Source organism: Pteropus alecto, unplaced genomic scaffold (assembly GCF_000325575.1).
Source record: "Pteropus alecto unplaced genomic scaffold, ASM32557v1 scaffold185, whole genome shotgun sequence".
In the NCBI taxonomy this organism is placed as follows: Eukaryota; Metazoa; Chordata; class Mammalia; order Chiroptera; family Pteropodidae; genus Pteropus; species Pteropus alecto.
Genome location: NW_006438088.1, coordinates 4489008 through 4502054, shown reverse-complemented (window position 1 = coordinate 4502054; position 13047 = coordinate 4489008). Strand labels below are relative to the sequence as shown.

General features: G+C 39.3%; 1 protein-coding gene across 3 annotated transcripts in view; it reads left to right on the top strand.

The window, feature by feature from the left end:
• PHACTR2 (phosphatase and actin regulator 2) overlaps positions 1 to 13047 on the top strand; it is a 222303-nt gene that overhangs the window by 176277 nt on the left and 32979 nt on the right. For all 3 annotated transcript variants that reach the window (XM_015592136.2, XM_015592137.2, XM_006915356.3), the window contains 4 exons: positions 697 to 1210; positions 6277 to 6482; positions 7722 to 7878; positions 11348 to 11403. In XM_015592136.2, coding sequence (XP_015447622.1) covers positions 697 to 1210; positions 6277 to 6482; positions 7722 to 7878; positions 11348 to 11403 — 933 coding nt within the window. The remainder of the gene's footprint in view (positions 1 to 696; positions 1211 to 6276; positions 6483 to 7721; positions 7879 to 11347; positions 11404 to 13047) is intronic.

Sequence of the window (13047 nt, the reverse complement as noted above, 5' to 3'; positions counted from 1 at the left end):
ATTTAGACTTTTTTTTTTTTTGGTAGAAAAGAATTTTTTCTGCCTTTTGATGTTTTGAAGGGGACTTGTCTTTTATATGCGGCCATCTGTTTTCACTCTGCCCCGTAGCCACTGCAGATGGAGGTAGAGGCCAGCTTGGCAAGCTGTTCTCTCTGGAGCCATGGGGACTGCTGGTTTGGAGTTTATTCTTTTAGCGATAAGATGAGTCAATTTGCTTTGGGCCCAGAAGGGAGCTGGTGGTACATACTCTACCTCTTCTGAATGTGGGCCACTCTATTTCCAGGAAGACATCATAGAACTTGTGTAACTTGTGATGAACCCAACCTTGTATTATTTCCACATAGCTGCCAATGTCTGTCCTCTACACAAGATAGTGTCCCTTCTCTGGAGCATACAGGGATTTTTTCGGGTAGCCCAGAGGCACTAAGGATTGACCTTTGGCTAAAGACAGGAGGGAGAAGACAGGACTCTTGTCCCTTAGTGTTTTGCCTCAAGCATCACTTGCTCCCTCCTAGAGTAGAGGCAGAGAGGCGGCAGAAACCAAAACCATTATCATTACTGGTCTATTTTCTTTTATTCATTTATTTAACACATTTAAAAAATTTTTAAGAGAACATTGTCATTGACAATAGCAATTCAGTTTATTTTGTAAGTGTTGTCTTCTTTGACTTTTAATGCAAAATCTCTCTGTTTTAGCTGGTTCCTCTCATTCAAAAAAAACAACTGGCTCCAAAGCATCAGCTTCACCATCTACTTCCTCCACCTCGCCTCATCCCAAAGCTTCAAAGGAGACGGTTTCTAACAAAACAGGGCCTGTGGGAATCACGAAGGGCAAGAAAAAAACTGGCAAGCAGCCAGCGTCTCGACCGTCCTCAGATGCAACCACTTCTGGCACGTCCGAGCCTTCGGAGACCAGGGTGGAGAGTCTCAAAACTGAGCAGACTGTCCCTGGGACCGAGGAGCTAACCACAGGCAAATCCAAGTCTGCCGTTCCTCCACACCCTGCGGCCCCTCCCCCACCACTCCCCGCCCCTCCCCTAGCTTCGGAGGAGAGTGCCTTGGACACTCCTGTTGTCCTGGTCAGCAATGGAGCTGACCTGGCCATCCCCACCTTAGACCCAAGTCAGCTTCTCTGGACTGAAGAGCCGACAAACAGAACCACTGTCCACTCAGGCACTGGCTTAAGTGTTAGCAGAGAAAATGCAAAATGGTGAGTCGGGGTCCAAACCCCATATTCCCTCTGCGTTCCCTATGAACTGGGTGCTATTGATCACTCAACCGCTCTCTTGGAAATAAAGGAACCTACTTTGCTTTTTATAATTTAATCTAGTGATTGTTAGATAAATACCCATGTCATCCAACCCTTGGTTATTTCATAGCCCTGCCCCTGGGAATGCCATGGGCTTCTGGAGATAGCGCCATTGGTCCTACAGGTAGATACCACTTCCGATCCATGGCTTTCAAGTACATTTAGAGCCTGTTTCATCACTACTCAACAGTCTTTTCCCTAGACAGTCGCTTCTCTTTCCTTATAGTGGTTCCTTTAAATCTTTACCACGTGTCCAGATTGCTCACCCACTCCTGCCTACCTTCGTTTCACCAAGTTATTCAGCCTTCCCCTTCTCTAAGAAAACAAAGACCATCAGGAAAGAGCTATTTCAAATTCCAACTCCTTTTCCTCTAACCTCGGGAACACTCCTTTCTTGCTTCCTTAATTCCCCCACCCAGTTCCAATGTTACCTCCCCTGAGAAGCCTGTCAATGGGCATCCAAACAGAATTGGTTATTGCATCTATTATACTCTGACAGCTCGTTTTCCTTCCTGGGGGACAGAACTAGCCAACGTGTTTTATTTACCTCTATATTCCCAGCAACCAGTACAGAAGCTGGTATGCCACAGGTATGCCATCATCTAGTTGCCCAAGCTGGAAACCTGTAATTCATCCTAGGGTCCTCATGCTCCATTGTTTCCTGCATCTAATCATTCATAAAGTCCTATCAATTTTCTACATGAAGGGAAACAAGCCATGTAGCTCACCTGTCCCACAGGTATGAAGGGACAACTGTCAGAGTATGGTAGACATAGCCAGTTCTGTCTAGGGAAGACTTAGATCCAGTATCTTCTGTTTCTAAGAATAAAACCAAATTCATTCTTCAGATCATTTAATTGAATATTTCCTCTTCCAAAAAAGTCTTTGTCATATTAGACTTAAAAATTTTTAGTACATTAATTAAGTTGATTTGGATCAAGAGACTAAAATATCAACTTTAATTATTGAATTGCTGATAATAACCATCTACTGAATACTTACATAATGTCAGGAACTTTCAGTTATTTAATTCACATGAGTTTCCCTGAAATATTTCTGGTTAATAAATGAGAAAACCGATGCTGAGAGAGGTAAAGCAATTTGCCTGAGATTACCCAGTTACTAAGTGGCGGGGCTGGAATGCAGACCCAGAGTTGCACACCAAATTCCATGTTCTTTTAAGTAATTTTGTAAGTTTCCAAAAAAAAAATAGTTACTCCCACTTCTTCTGTTGTTTCTTTTGTGTTTGTTTCTTGGTTTTGTTTGTTTGTTTGTTTTTATCACCTTGAGCACCATCATCCAAAGGAAAGCCAAGGAAAGATAAATAAATGCAAAATTGCAAATTACTTTATTTGGTTAATACTGTGGGAAAAGAAGATATTGAAATAAAGAGTTATGGTATCCCCAATACTTCCAGCGCATAGCAAATATCTTCTTTTATTTATAGTGACTATTTTTTCCGCCATTGCAATCAATTCCCACCTTTAGACCTAAACGGTCTTTCTTTCAGCGTATCTTTTTGCTTACCCTCTGTGTGCCACTCACTGTACTAAGCACCAAAGATACAAAAGTGGGCGACACGTTATAGTTAACATTTGTTTTTACCAAAGTCTCAAATGTCCCACATGCCCAGGAAGTATAAATATCTTAAATACGGGATAATAGAGAGAGTATATGGGTTTATCATTGAATATACTAAAGAACGAGGTGCAACATGTAAAATGATTCCTTAGATGGTCTTAAGCCCTGAGAGCCTGTATCCAAAGTGACCTGACTCTGCCTCGTCCACTTCCACAATCATTTAGGGAGAAAGCTGTGTTCTGCTAGGCACCGTGCTGCATGCTGAGGGCTTAATACCCGTCTTCAGCCCAAGTATGTGCAAGATTGTCAGACAAAAGAGTTGAGCATCTGTTCTCCATTTCCACTGGCACTGTGATCAGAGAGCAAGCTGAGGACATGATTAGACATCGAGGTATTTATAATAGATTTTCCTGTCAGGGTAACTACCATGCTTTCCTAGAAGAGGGCATAGAGTTTTGTTTTTTTGTTTTTTGTTTTTTTTCTCTGTATATTCCACAAAATAAAAAAACTTAAATTGCAGTTCATCCCACAGGGGTGGTTTGTGTTTGCTCTTGAGTTAATGAGGCTGGAATAAGTAGTCTCTCAAATTTCCTTCCAAATTCTTTCTTCTGTTTTTAAGTGGATATTCGAATTAGAATTTCTGGCTCTTAGTCACTTGCTTTACTTAGAACTCTCCCGCAGTTAAGTTTAGTCAACGAATGTGTGAAAATCCTGTCATCTTATGAAGAGGCTCTGTTTGGAATACAAATAACAAAACTTTAAAGGAGACAAGTGGCCATGTGCAAAAATATCTACCTCTATTCACATATTATGTGGTAGTAGCTATTTAGTAGATTTCATTGGCAGCTTCATCATTAACGTGTGTGTCTGCTACAATTTAAGGCAGAAACTAATAAGCCCTTCCGGAGCCCATATCCAAAAAGGACTTGACTCTGTTTAGTCCCTTTCTACAAAATTTGACGGAGTGCACTGTATTGTCCAGGATGTCCTGGAACCTTAGAGACATGTAAGAGCCAAGTTATGAATTAATCAATACAAATTTTAAGTATAATATTTAACATTAAATATAACCCATAATATAATAATAATATATCTTATGAAGTAAAAATAAAATATAGCGTAACATTTAATAGGTAAACTTAAGAGTCTTAAGTCTGGGTTCTCCTGGACTTGGCGCTCACAGCTGGGCAACTCACTCATACATAGCCTTCCCGGGTTCCACAGGCTATAAATTCTCTGCCTTCCTTTTACTATAGGACAGTTGGAAGTGTATGCAGAAGTCTTTGAAAACTGTAGAACATTGTAAAATACAAATGATGTAATTAAAATAATTGATAACATAATAGATCAGTGAGCCATGACATATACAAATACCAGGTCTCAACCCTGAAGGATCTTTTGTTCTGCTCTTCTGAATGTGTTACTCATTGGCATATCTTCTACACGTGCTGTGGTCACCCCCAGTGGCAAACTACAAACAAGAATGGCCTCTAGTGGCAATGGACTAGAAATCCAGAATGTGAAAAAGTTTCTCATAAAATAGATCTTCTCTCATTTAAAGTGAGATTTCACACTGTGAAAAACGTATGATGGTTCCTCAGAAAATTAAATATGGAATTACCACCTGATCCTGCAAATTCCACTTCTCTGTATGTTGCCCCCCGAAAATGAAAACGTATGCTTGAACAGATATTTGTACACTTACATTCATCGGCGCATTATTCATAATAACCAAATGGTAGAAACAGCCCAAATGTCCTTGAGCTGATGAATGGATAAACAAAATGTGGCTTCTACATACAGTGGAATATTATTCAGCCTTAAAAAGGAAAGAAATTCTGGCACATGCTATAACACAGATGAACCCTGAAGACATGCTAAGTGAAGTAGGTCAGACACAGAAAGCCAAATGTATGATTTCACTTATATGAAGCCCCTAGAATGGTAAAATTCATAGAGACAAAGCAGAGTAGTAGCTGCCTGGGGCCAGGGGAGGACGGCTGGAGAGTTTAATGGGTCTAGAGTTTGGGGAAGATAAATGGAAATGGAAGATGTTGATGGTTGCACAACAGTGTGAATATACTTAATGCTATTAAACTATACACTTACCAATGATTCAAATGGCAAATTTTATGTATATTTTCCACAACAAAAAGTAAATTTTCATATTTCTCCCTTTGAAAACAAGAGTTTTGGCTGTTGGATTTTTCTAGCATGTGAAAGAAAATTTTGAGAGCACTTGGGCTTATAACCACAAAGTAGAATTTTCAATACCTCAGATTCTGACAAAATTTACCTGTTTTTATTATAAAAAGAACTGGTTTGAGGCTTTTTTTAGTTCGTGAGAACAGCAAGCACATGTTTTGCACTAAACGGCCTTTTGGATGTGTGACATCCAAATTTGGATTCTATTTATATCAGAAAGTGATGTGAGGATCTTCTGTATCATAAAATGAAGATTATATTGTCTTCGATATGATACATTTTTTATGTGAAGTATATTTTTTGATTCTAGTTTGTGAAAATTGGCAAGCTTTGTATATGGATAGTAACCTTAAACCAGACTCAAGCTACACAGTAGGAAATGATCACATCACCTTTCTTCTAAAGAGTCCATTCAGCTCTCACATTTTCCATCTCATGTTATTAATATCGTCCTGTGACAGGAGGGTTCACAAGTGCAGAACCTAAGTGCAGGGAGGATACGTGACTTTTTTACTGTTAACTCATTGGCTCTGAGGAAAATAAGATTAATTCATAGATCAATGAAAGAAGATAGACTTTTCTATGTCACTACCCTTCTAGGTGTTGGGCAGCAAAACACTGTGCGTCGTACTTGTCCAGGAACTTTGGCGGTCGGGAAGGCAGACAAGTGAATGGTGGCTGAGGTGCAGCGTTCCACATGCTCCACTGGATCACCATGGGAGCGGGGAGATGGGATGAGGAACTAGGCTGAAGGCCAGTGACAGATTCCTGAAGGAGCTAAAGCTTTCACTGAGACTTGAAGGATAAATGGGATTTACAGGTCAAAGAAAAAGTACAAAGTCAGATATCCAGGAGCTTCTAGTCCATTTTTCTTTCCACTGAACCCCCTTTGCTACAGAAAAATAAATTCGCAAAATATAGTTTGACCATATCCACGTACTAAATATATCAGACACCACCCAGTCAATCTTTTCCATGTACAGATGAAGATTGTAAAACAAAGAATTAAATAACACATAGCATTCTTCCATGTCAGTGGCTTCGCTGGCCACTGTCTGCTTTCTCCTTTCAGCAGCCCGAAGGCTGCTCGTGAAACTAGCACTCCTTTTCATGGTGATGGTGTTGTTCCCCAGGGTTGCCCCGACCTTCACACCACCCCTGTGTTTCTGTGCCTTTAACAGTGTCACAACCAAAGACGAGCTGGGAAAGGCAGCACCTCAGCTACTGGCTCCCGGGCTGATGGGAGAATCCTTAGAATCCTTCAGTGCCTTGGAGGACGAGGGCCAAAGAGAGTACCGGGCCAATGACTCTGACTCCGATGGGCCCATCTTGTACACCGATGACGATGACTACGAAGAGGATGAGGACGAAGATGGTGGTGGAGAAAGTAAGGCTTCTTTCCAAGAGGTAGAAAGGAAAGTGGGGGGTGGACAGAACTAGCTGCATTTTGTAAAGAACAAAAGCTTCATCAGGAACCAGACATCTGGTGTTCCCTTTTCTCTCATCGTCTTTTTCTCAGATTGGAAATGTGTATATCTTAAGGTTTAGCTTTTGATGACAGGCCTTTCCAAAAGATGATTCTGTAGGGTGGAGGCAGGGGACAGGTCTTCGTTCCCGAGGCCGATATGCACATTTGTATTTGTACAAAGGTCGAAGCTTTCTAATTATGGAGGCCTTTCTCAGAATGAGGAGAGCTGGCCCTTCCCCCGGTCCTTTCTTGAATAAAGCACATCAGTGCAGAATTCCCTGGATTACTCACTGAAGATGTTTGAGGGTTTCACTTATTTTTATGCTGGGCTTTAAAGAGAGGGCAGGGAAGAATGAGTCAAGAATGACAAATACCTTTTAAGAATTAAAAACAATCACTCATCCACAGTAAGTGAGATGTATGCCTTCTAGGAAAGAAGGAAAGGAAAATGGATAAAGCCAACCATTTATGTGTAACTTATGGAACTGGAAAGTATGATGTTTTAAAAATCTTCTTAGCAGAATGACTTGGGAAGGAACTTCTCTGTGGAACTGAATTGATAGAGTATGGAAAGTTATTAGTATATTAATGATTAAATGTCAGTTTTTCAAACTCCTAGTTCATACTGAACAACAACAAAAAAATCATTATTATTCATCTGGTATTAACTATCTTCTGTGGAGATGTCAGGGATTCCTGGGTAATGTAAGATTAAAACAGTAGCAAAGGCAGACTTTTGCCAGTGTGGTTTTTGAGTAGAAGAAAAGGGAAAACCAAGATGTACTGTATTATATAAGTAAAGAGATTAAGTTTTTAAGACTTCGAAAAAAGGAAGGAAAGGCATTATGCAATCAGTAATTTCCATGACGTGCCAACTCAGCAAAATAAACTTCAAAATATCATTTTCCAAATGATGAGGTGATACTTGCAAGTTTTTTCATGGTACTCCAACATTTTTAAAAATAGTTCTCTAGTTTTTCAAAATGAACTACATCCAACTAAAAACTGTTTCTTTCCTTAAGTTAATTAAAATTCCGCTCTTGCATGTGGACAAAGAATTTGGTCTGGGCTCCGTTTAAAGTCCGTGCCATCTGCAGCCTTGAGTGCTGCTTGCTTAAAACCCTCTTTCTCTGTATTTCTTCCTTTTCCAATCCTCAGGTGCTTTGGCAAGTAAAATCCGACGAAGGGATACTCTTGCTATCAAACTTGGCAACAGACCATCTAAGAAAGAGTTAGAGGACAAAAACATCTTACAGCGTACATCTGAAGAAGAGAGGCAGGAAATCCGACAACAAATTGGAACCAAGCTCGTCAGGTAATTGCTGAAATTTCAGTACAGCACCGACGAATGCATACTTTCCCTCCTGCAGTTTCCTACATGAAGTCATTGTGACTTTCTTGTGTAAAGGCCCACTTGGCCTAACTGGTCTTTTAAAGTGGGTCCTGGATGGCGAAGCACTCAGAGAATCTGCCTTTCGGTAACTAGTCAGTGGCTCGGAGGTTGCTAAAGCCTAATCCAAGTATTGACAAAGTTTTTCTATAAAGGACCAGTTGGTAAATATTTTAGGCTTTGCTGGCCAGAAGGTCACAGTTGCAGCTACTCAACTGTGTTATTGTAACATCAAAGCAGCCATAAACCATAAACAAACGAATAAAATGCGATTCATCAAAACAGGCAATAAGCCTAATTTATGGCTTCACTAGCACTCCTGTCATTTCCAGGGGGTTCTGCCCTGTGGGTTGTACCATAAAAATATTAGTTAGGTTCAGTGGTCAGCTCCATCCAAGTCAGGTAACCATAGCCCCCATGTCAAAACTGGCCCCTTTTAACTTCAAATAAATAGTCATCTCACTTCTCTTCCTGCCTCCAGGCATTGTAGGATTTCTGCTTTGGCCACTAGTGACTTTGGAGGTCTATTTGGCAGTTTTAATAGAAGTGAGTGCTGACGCTCTCATTTTTTTATTTATCATCATTTGAAGCATATTTAAGTATTAGTTATTTAGTTGACTTCTCTCATTCTGCATAAATTGGGAGACGGGAACAGTCTGGAACACCAGAGCAGGCAGGAGGGAAGTCCTCCTCTCCTTGCTTGGAAGTGGAAGACTTCTCTGCTGTGTACCTGCAGGGTTGGCCCGCTGGGGCTCCAGGGGCCATTATCTGTTTTACAGGTGGGCTAAGCCCAGGCTTGTGAGGGTTTAAATGAGCTGTTACACTGAAGGTACTTTAGTGCCTGGATTGTAGCAAGCACTTAATAGAATTAAATTTTTTATTATTAATTTAAATTATTATATATCTCCTAAACTAGTAAAACACTTTTTAAAAATTAACCCAGTGTTGGCAACTTTATGAGAAAATGGGACACGTATAGCAGATTGCTCTTATACAGTGTATCTGAAGAACAACTTAACAGTATGAAAAAAAATTATATAGTAGTCTTTCTTTACAAGATAATTCTGCTTGAGAGACTATACAAGAGGGAAATAATACAAAGGAAAAAAAAAACCTATATTTTACAAAAGTGTTTATTTTAAGCCATATATAGCAATGACAATTTAAAACCAACCAAACATTCAAAAACGAGACTGATGAAGAATGCTGTGAAAAGTTAACACCGTGAAATAATCACAGAAGCGGTTGTCTAACCGTTTCATCAAGGATTGCATACTCGGAGGCGTATCGCAAGGAGGTGATAACTGGGCTTCCGTGGAGAAGTGTGCGTGTGTGTGTTTTGGAGGTTGGATGACAGGGGACTCCCTCATCCCAGGTCTACCCATCCAACCAGAACAGCACCTCTTCTGTCTGTTTTATATAAAGATGACACCCCAACCTCCCAAAGTTTGAGAGCCTCTGTACACACATAAACTACATGTATAAAAAAATTTTAACAGAGCATGGTTTTTAGTATTATAAATATGTAATTTTGACTAAATTGTTTTCCTAAGAACATGACACATCTAGTCACTGTCATTCAAAGATAAATCACCCACAGTTCTGCCTTAGAGAACTCTATGTCAAGTGAAAGAGACAGAATTATATATTGCATGATGGGGCCACATGAAAATCACAAACTTCTAAGTCAGAAGAACTAGTTATGCATCCTGGCTCCTGCATTCATTAGCATGTTATCTTTGGCAAGTGAATTAATCTCTCATTTCCTCATCTGTAAAATGGGAACTAGCCCGCTACCTTGATGAATTGTTCTGAGGATTCGAGATAAGGTAAGTTAAACCCTAGTACAGTACCTGGGACTTTAAAAGTGTGAACTAATGAGAGCTATGGTTATTATCTTTGTAACTGCTTTGTGGTCAGTGCTTTAATAGGTGTATAATCTATCTATAACCTCTGTATAGGGGCAAAGAACCAGGCGCCTTTAATTCTCAGTTGCAGGAAAGTTCAAATACCCACCTTCAAGGTACTATTTTAAGCATTTCTGAGATATCAGTAGTTGGAGGAGAGAAGGTCATTCTAGAGGGAGGAAACTCCATAAACAGAGGAAGGATGATGTCTTTGGAGGACGACATATTACTGATATGTAGTACGGCATACCTGGGTACACAGATGGCACAAAATCTGGCTGGTATAGATGTTCACTGGGTGCTTTTGTGGGCTCAATTACTCAAGTTAATGTCAAGGTAACTCTGATGAAGATTAAACTTTTAACAAAATTTTTAATGAGATATTTAAACTATCATTGATTTCAGTTCTTCCAACCGTGTCTGTCACAGCAATAAAAATTTAGAATTGATAGTATCTGTGTTAAAATTGCCTTTCATTATATTCGTTGAATTTGCAAAAACTCAGCCTATGTCCAGAGGAAGTTTTTGTTTGTGATTAACAACAAATAATAATGTACACAAGACTAATAATTAAGTTATTAAAGGGTGATTAGAATAGTCAGCTCTTGTGTACAAGTAGCTACTAATCACAAATGAACCTGGCTCGTCTTAATGGCAGATGGGAAGAGCCTATGTATCTGTAGATAACTATATGTATTGGAAATTCATTTGAGATCACAAAACCAGTATTTCATTTCCAAAACACTATGCTGTGTAGATTGATCATCTTCTGAGTTGATATGAACTCTCGAGCAGCAACCTTTTTTAGATCCTAATGACTACATATTAACGAGAGAAAAAGCTAAGCTGTTTTAACAGAGACCAGAAAGTGCAGTGGTCCAAACAGGCCCTTTCGCATGTCTCTTTCTTTTTCACATAACAGTGTAGAGGTAGGAGGATTATCCAGCATGGCTGGGGAGCATTGCTCCTTGCAGTCAGCTAGGCATCCAGGTTCCTTCTGTTGCTCTTCTGTCCCTATGGACACTCTCATCTGCATGATCCAGGCTGGGTCACATGACCATGTTTAAGTTCTGGTCTGCAGTAGAAGGAAAGATAGAGAAGGAGACACACACTCCATCAGTTTTAGGGTAGAAAGTGACAGTTAGAAGCACCACTTCCACCCACATCCCATTGCAAGAATTTGGTCATAGAGCCACACTTTATTGCTCGGGAGGCAGAATTCTATAGCTGGGAGGCTACCACTAAAACTCACGGGGTTCTGTTTCTGCTAGGAAGAAGGGAGAATGGGCAGTGGGATAGTTGGCAGTCTTAGCCACAATCTCTAGTCTCCATGCTAACAGAAAAGGCAGCTTTTATTTTGTAGGTTTAAAATGGATTTTTGTTTCGCAAAACATGAAAAAATATAGCTTTGTTTGTTGTTTCATTTTGTGTCTTCCACTAAGGGAGCCTCGTTTGTAACCTCCAGTATATCCTTTTTGTCATTATAGGAGACTTAGCCAGAGGCCCACCACTGAAGAACTAGAACAAAGAAACATCCTAAAACGTGAGTATCTTGTACTATACAGTGATGCCTGTGTAACTACCACCCAGTTCCCTCTAGAAAATCTGTTTATCAGTAGGAAACCTTAACGTATTTATTTATTCGCAAATGATTGAAGTGGCCCATTTGTATCACATGTCTATGCCATCATTTATAGAATTTAAAAAATAATTTCTTAAAGTTTGTGTTTCATTTTATGGCTTCGAGCCTGATATCCTCCAGACCAGTCATGGATGTGGCTGTTATTTTTAAGAAAGATGAAATATATTTCATGTATTCTTTCATCAAAGCATGAAATGAAATAAAATAAAATGCTCTAGTCTGCTTGCAAATATATGTCAAAGAAAAAAAACAGAGATTCCACAAAGAAATAAATCAAACATTTCTAAAAGATGAATAATAATACAGATTGCTGCCAGGTTTAACAAATGACTGGATTTAAAACTATTATGGTAAAAAGAATTCTTCAATCCATTTCATTTTCCTTTGTTATGATAACTGTTTCCCTCTTGAGTTATTTATATTTTGTCAGTACTTATGCAGTTCTCCATTCATTTTCCTACTTTATTTTCCCATTCTATATTTCCTTCTGTTTTCTTTGACTCTGCTTTTCACTCACCAGTCCAATCATATTAAAATTATTAAAGTTCATATATTAAAGCTATCAAATTAATGGAAACACAATTTGTCGTGCTGTAGTGTATCAATGTGGTTATTAACCACAGTGAATTAAGTAATGGATATTTTTAAATTGCGCCACTATAGTTTTATATATTATTAACCCAGTTTCAAAAAAGATTTTTGTTGTATGAAATATCGAAAAAGCTGTGATGGGCAGAGCTCCGGATAGTACTGTAATAGTCACGAGCCACTGGCATGTGGGAAATCTTTTTCAGCCAGGCTTTTAGAGTCAGCTTGGCCTGTCTAGATGATCCCTGTTCTCCAATCTGAGTTGTTTTCTTTACTGAAGGCAAGAAGGGTTTTAATAGCATATTTATACTACAGTTGCTATTACTAAGGCAACCCAAGAATGAGGACTGAACAGTGAGAGAAATTGCCAATCTATGGGATTTTTTTCTTGGAATGTTTTTTCTCTTTGTGTGTCAGTGTGTGTGTGTGTGTGTGTGTGTGTGAGAGAGAGAGAGCGAGAGAGAGAGAGAGAGAGAGAGAGAGAGAGAGAGAAGGAGCGCACGCATGAGCATATCTGGAATAGAGCCCAAGAAAGGACTTAAGTGACCGTCAATGTGTACAAGAGCCACTTTGTAGAGGGAAAAAGTCATGGCTACAAAAGAAAAAAATATTTTAGCTTTCTAAAATAGGATGGTAGCAACATCTAATTTCGACAACAAAACAGAACCAAAAAGGTTCATGGCTTTTGATAATTGGTTCCTGGAAAATATCTGTTGAATTAACTTATAGATAAGCTCAAATGTATACCATAAGTTCCTAAGACACAGATTTTGTTGGATGCCTGATACAATACCTAGAAAAAAGGAAGAGCAAATTCTGGGTAATCCTTTCCTGCTCTTGTGAAACAAAGAGTACTAAACCACGTTGGTGTTTGGTTTTTTTGAGGAACTGTTTCATAGATCTAGAAATTTGTCACACATTGATCTTAAGTGCTGTGTTGGCTTTTCTACCCCATTT